The sequence below is a fragment of the Limulus polyphemus genome, unplaced genomic scaffold, assembly GCF_000517525.1.
Source record: "Limulus polyphemus unplaced genomic scaffold, Limulus_polyphemus-2.1.2 Scaffold77, whole genome shotgun sequence".
Classification (NCBI taxonomy): Eukaryota; Metazoa; Arthropoda; class Merostomata; order Xiphosura; family Limulidae; genus Limulus; species Limulus polyphemus.
In genome coordinates this window covers 382,058-387,740 of record NW_013665687.1, presented here as the reverse complement: position 1 = coordinate 387,740, position 5,683 = coordinate 382,058, and the positions used below count along the sequence as shown (strand labels likewise).

The window sequence follows — 5,683 nt, the reverse complement described above, 5'->3', positions numbered from 1 at the left end:
ATTGATTGATTAGTTGCATTTCCAAATGTTAAATGTTACGAAAATTTATCAGTTCTCGAGAAATGTACTATGTGACGTCATGTCTGTTGTACTCTAGCGTTTACAGAAATTACATTTTATTTAGAAGAAGAGACTTTGTGAACAAACTTAGGTTGTAACAAGATTTATCTTTATTACTATTGAAATTAAAATTTAACATTTTATTTGCATATTCTGTTTATTCTGTTCAGGACAATGACCATTTTTATTTCATGCGAACTAATGCAAAATAAATCATTTAATCATTTCAGCGTGGCGAAGTGAATGCCAAATCGAGATTTTTCAAAATAATTATGCAACATATATATATATATATATATATATGCATATATGGAAAATAAGATTTTAATATGAGGTCTATGTAAGATTTTAGATTTAGTCAGATATTTTGGTGACGTTTTCTATAATGGTGCAGGCTGTCATCTTTGTTGTTGTCCTGGTAACGGTTTCTGCTGGTGTTCCGTTTCCTTCTGATGATCCTGCTGCGCCACCTTACGACCATCCTCTGCCTGTTTATGCTCCTGAACCACCTGTAAGTGATATTACATCGATCTAATATTTCAACTACTAATTTTTAAAGTTGGTATATATATATATATATATATATACATGTATATAATATGTATGTGTGTACGTGCATGTGTGTCTTTGTGCGTGTTCAAATAGAATGGGCAAAGTTTTAAAATGATTACAGCTAAAGTTGTGTTAAAAATGAAAAACAACAACAAAAAAAAAGAAGAAGCGCGTATTTTGAATTAATCAAACACAGTAACAATTTACAATAAACTTAGATATATTTTCTTCAGCATGAGCTGGAAGTTCCTGAACCTTACAATTTTGGTTACGAGACTACTGACGAGTTCGGTAACCTTCAGTCTCGTCATGAAGAAGCTGACGGTACTGGTGTTGTAAGGGGATCCTACGGATACACCGATGTCTATGGAATTTACCGCCAGGTTGAATATGTGGCCGACGCTGATGGTTATCGCGCTGTGGTGAAAACTAACGAACCTGGTACCGCAAATGCTAATCCCGCTAACGTAGAAGTTTTTGCTGAAGAAGCTCTAATTCCTAATCCAGAAGCTCCGGCTGCAGTTCCCCAACCCATATCTCCAGCTCCAGTTCCAGTTTCTTATCCTGTAGTTCCAGCTCCAATCCCCAGTTATCAACACCCTGTGTCTCTGCTTCACCAGGCATATAGCTACAAACCTGTTCTCTATTCTCATCCTGCCCCTTATGCTCCCGAGGTCAAGGTTCCAGCCCCCAGGTATGTTCCATCTTACCCTGCAACTATTACCACTGATGCATCTAAAGAAGAAAAACAGTCTGAATAAGACCGGTAACAGAAAATATTGGCTGTCAAAAAAAAAGTTATAATTATGTTTTTTGTTGTTGTTTTTTTGTTGTTGTTAAATTCAGCCCTTTAAATTTTTTTTAAATATTTTATTTTTTGAGAAAATAATATAGTATTACACGCGTATGACCAGAAGGTTATCATTCAATAATGTCAAATCGATTGTAAGGTGTTGTGATGAATAATTGGAATTGTTAATCTAATGAATTTTGAAGAGTTTCTTTGGTTAGCAACTTGACACCATGAGAAACAAAGCATACGTTTTAATAAAACTGCAAATGTTAATAAAACCGCAAAGATATGCAAGTTGAGTTTGTCTTTGTGTATATCTTTCCTTAGCAATCTAACTAAACCTTTCACTGTTATACGTCAATGGCTTACTAACCTTGGGATCATATATTATATACGACCTAGTTATACGAATATTGCATACTTACACGAATTCTAATCTCCTACTTAAAACAACTGATTTATCTTTGAAAAGATGACCTATTTCATAAATGCAGATAAGTTGAGTAAGTGCTTTTGTAACATTCTATTTCTGAGTGTAAGAATATGTAAAGTTTATTTATATTGCCACTTATTAAAAGAAAAAAAAACTGTTGAAATAAAATGTATACCCCCCAGCGGTATGTCTGCGAACTTATACCGTTAGAAACCGGGTTTCGATAGCATTGATGGGCAGAGCACAGATAGCCCTTTGTGTTGCTTTGTGTTTAACTAGAAAACAAAGAAAGAAAGTAAAATTAAAATTCTTCAAAAATTGAATACATTAAAAGAACCCAAACAGTCGTTACAACGCAGGAAAATTTTAAGCTAAGTTACGTAAATGTATTAATAAGGTTAATTAATTATCCAACTAAAAATGATTGAATAACTTGCAAAGTTATTGCTTAATTAGCTTGAAAATTATTATCCATTTATAAAATTTATTATTTAATTAATTTATAAAATTTATTACTTAATCAATTTACAAAACTTATTACTTAATCAATTTATAGAATTTATTACTTAATCAAAATAAGGTTAATTAATTATCAAACTAAAAAATATTGAATAACTTGCAAAGTTATTATTTAATTAACTTGAAAACTTTTATAAATTTACAAAATTTATTACTTAATCAGTTTATAAAATTTATTATTTAATTAATTTATAAAATTTATTATTTAATTAATTTATAAAATTTATTATCTAATTAATTTATAAAATTTATTACTTAATTAATTTAAAAAAATTTACTTAATTAATTTACAAAACTTATTATTTATTTTATCTGAAGATTATTCATTAATTAATCTCACAGGCTCAGCGCTAGGTCATAAGGTATACAACGCAAAAAGCCCCCCAGTGGCACAGCGGTATGTCTCCGGACTTACAACGCTAGAAACCGGGTTTTGATACCCGTGATGAACAGAGCACAGATAGCCCATTATGTAGCTTTGTGCTTAACTTCAAAACAGATAAAGAACGCAAAAACTGGGTTTCGATACCCGTGGTGGGCACAGCACAGATAGCCCATTGTGTAATTTTGTTCTTAACAACAACAAAAAAAACATTACTTAACCTATTTTATTATTAGTAAATATAGAAGATATTAAAATTGATATATACTCTCACATAAACTGAAATAGGTGCGGGTTAGCCTTGTGGTAAAGCTCTGGATTTCGATACCACAAACTATTCCTAGTGCTTTAAACAGTGGGGGTGTCATAAGAGCAGCAATAATTCTTCTAGCATAGATTGTGGGTGTTATGGGTGCTGGTGACTGGTGCTACCTTGTCTCTAGATGGTTAGATCAAAATTAATAATAGCGGCAATCAGCTTTGCCATAAATACGAAATACAAATACTCTTCAAAGAGTCTTCATCGTGAAATATTTTATCTCCAGGTTACAGAATAATGTTTTAAGCACAATAGCGTTGGGTACCACAACAATACAATCAAATTAATACAACCTTACAAATAATGAAAACTAAAAGTATTTATAATTAGCAAATGTGGTCGCCATATTTGGTATTTTATTGGACTATTGTACTATATTGTGTCTCTCTGACGTAACGAATTATTATAAAATGACCGATATGATGAATTTTTGAAAGTATAAGTAGAGTTCCTTCCTCACGGCGTAAGCTATTTTCTAGTAAATTTTCTAAGTTTTCATACTAGTGTTCTGCACATAATGTTTGTAATCTTGGTTTATAAAGGTTGTTAAACTGTATTAATCTTACAACTTAGACAAAAGTTTATGTTTGTTTGCTCCTGTTCCTGTGTCATGCCGTTCTGGAGTGGAGTCATACTTATTTCAATGAGTGGTATAAATATTTGTACAAGTTAGTATGGGCTGTTGGTTTATCGTTGTTGTATGTACTCTAGAATAGTGATATCGGTCTAGGACTTTTGACTGACACTGTAATATCGTCAATTTTCTGGTTCCTGTCTTTGTTTTGTGTAAGCGGGCTTTTTTTTTTCCATGCTCCAGTAGCCAGAAAGTGTTCAATAGTGAACATAGAAACCCCCCAATATACACCGTGTGATATAAGTAAGAATAAAAATTGTTAGTTATGTATGTTTTTTTTTTCATTACCCGTATTAATTTCATTATTTGCATATCATTTTCCAAACCTAACGTTTTGCGGATATTTTATTATTTCCATAATTTAGTAGAAATCCATTTTAAAGCTTTCATTACACAAATGGGACCAATTACTTGCACACTACTGGGAGCAATGTAAGCTTAATGGTACATATAGAAAATATTTAAACATTTCCTTGGTCTTCTATTTTTTTAGTGGTTATTAAAGAATAATCAAAGCATTTTAGCTTTGGAACCATACAAAATTGGGGATTTGAATCCCTGTTTAAAATCAATGTTATGCTATTCCATTTAAAATAACACATTTGTAATTAAACAGATCACGCATCAACAGTACCAACAGAGTTCACGGGTGTGGTAGGTCTAATTAGTACAAGTTGACTCCAGTACAACAAAACCATATCGCAGCGAAACTGGGTTAGCGTGCCAGCGATGGAAGACAAAATTAAATATAAAAATATTTATATCAATTGGCTATACGTTCAAGTAAATAAGTTTTTTTTATGTGTTTTTAAGCGAGTATGTGCTTGTGATAAAACAAAACAACTAATGATAAACTCTCAATAGAGAGGTGAACAAGCACTATTTATGATAGTGTTACGTCTCCGTTCGTTTGTTAATTTTCCGTAGAAATTCTTTCCGAGAATCTTCAGCGATACAAGTCCTTTCTTAAATAAAACTAATTTATTCTTTCTCGTTACAAACTTTGTAATACACTTAATTTCCACAGTCACTTTAACTTAAACACACGCTATATTTCACAACGATTCACGCGCTTTACTTACGATGCCTACCGCCCGCTTGACTCAACTATCCGTGTATGTATCTTCAATCTCTCTATCGGCAATTCCAATTCCTATTAATTGTCTCGCATTATCTGGTGCGCTTATATACAGGAATAGAGGGCGTCTAGCAAATACTGGATTATTCGTGATGTTCCCCGATCCTTCTAGAAACTCATCACGTGTTACCAGTTTCACTTGACTTCCGCTGTGTAACAATAGGTTTCTTACGAACCTAACATAACTTACGATTAACACTAAATATGTGTATATATGTATATACATATACGATTTTTAACGAATATATATGTGCATATTAAGATGTATAACCCAAGTTATATTTAATAATCATACGATTGAAGAACAAAAGTTGGAATAAAGATTCAACGTACCAATGAATAAATGAGATTTATGGTTGATTGTTTTAGAGCAAGCCATACTGGTCTATTTGCTGTGTAGAGAATCGAACCCCGGACTTAGCGTTGTAGGACATTAGATATCGGGGGACATGTGATGAGTATACTTGGACGACAAAGTTTACAGAAATAATGTAGTTCGAGTGGGTTATAGATATCACTGTGTATTATATATGTAGTTTATTTTAGATTTAAAACACGAATTATGAAGGGCTTAAGAAACTTTAGCATAGCACATAATTATGGTGTACCTTATAAATAGTTATATAAGACATATTTTATAAAGGACTTTCGAAATACAGTAACGTCACGTTTTTGAAATTTAGCTTAAAACTTGGGTTATAATAATTATAGTATTTTGGCACTTGTGTATAAAGTTAAAATCATAAAATAATTTTACTACGTAACGTAACGTACTAACGTAACTAACGTAACGTAACGTACGTACGTACGTACGTACGTAAGTAGTAACGTAACGTAAAGTTAAATTTAAGTT

At 32.0% G+C, this 5,683-nt stretch overlaps 1 protein-coding gene across 1 annotated transcript; it reads left to right on the top strand.

Annotated features, from left to right (window-relative positions):
- The first annotated feature begins 445 nt into the window (after positions 1–445).
- On the top strand, positions 446–1,373 carry LOC106466993 (cuticle protein 16.8-like). The gene is made up of 2 exons (XM_013927307.1): positions 446–571; positions 846–1,373. The coding sequence occupies exons 1-2, from the start codon at positions 446–448 to the stop codon at positions 1,371–1,373; spliced, it is 654 nt and encodes a 217-aa protein (XP_013782761.1).
- The last annotated feature ends 4,310 nt before the right edge of the window (positions 1,374–5,683 follow it).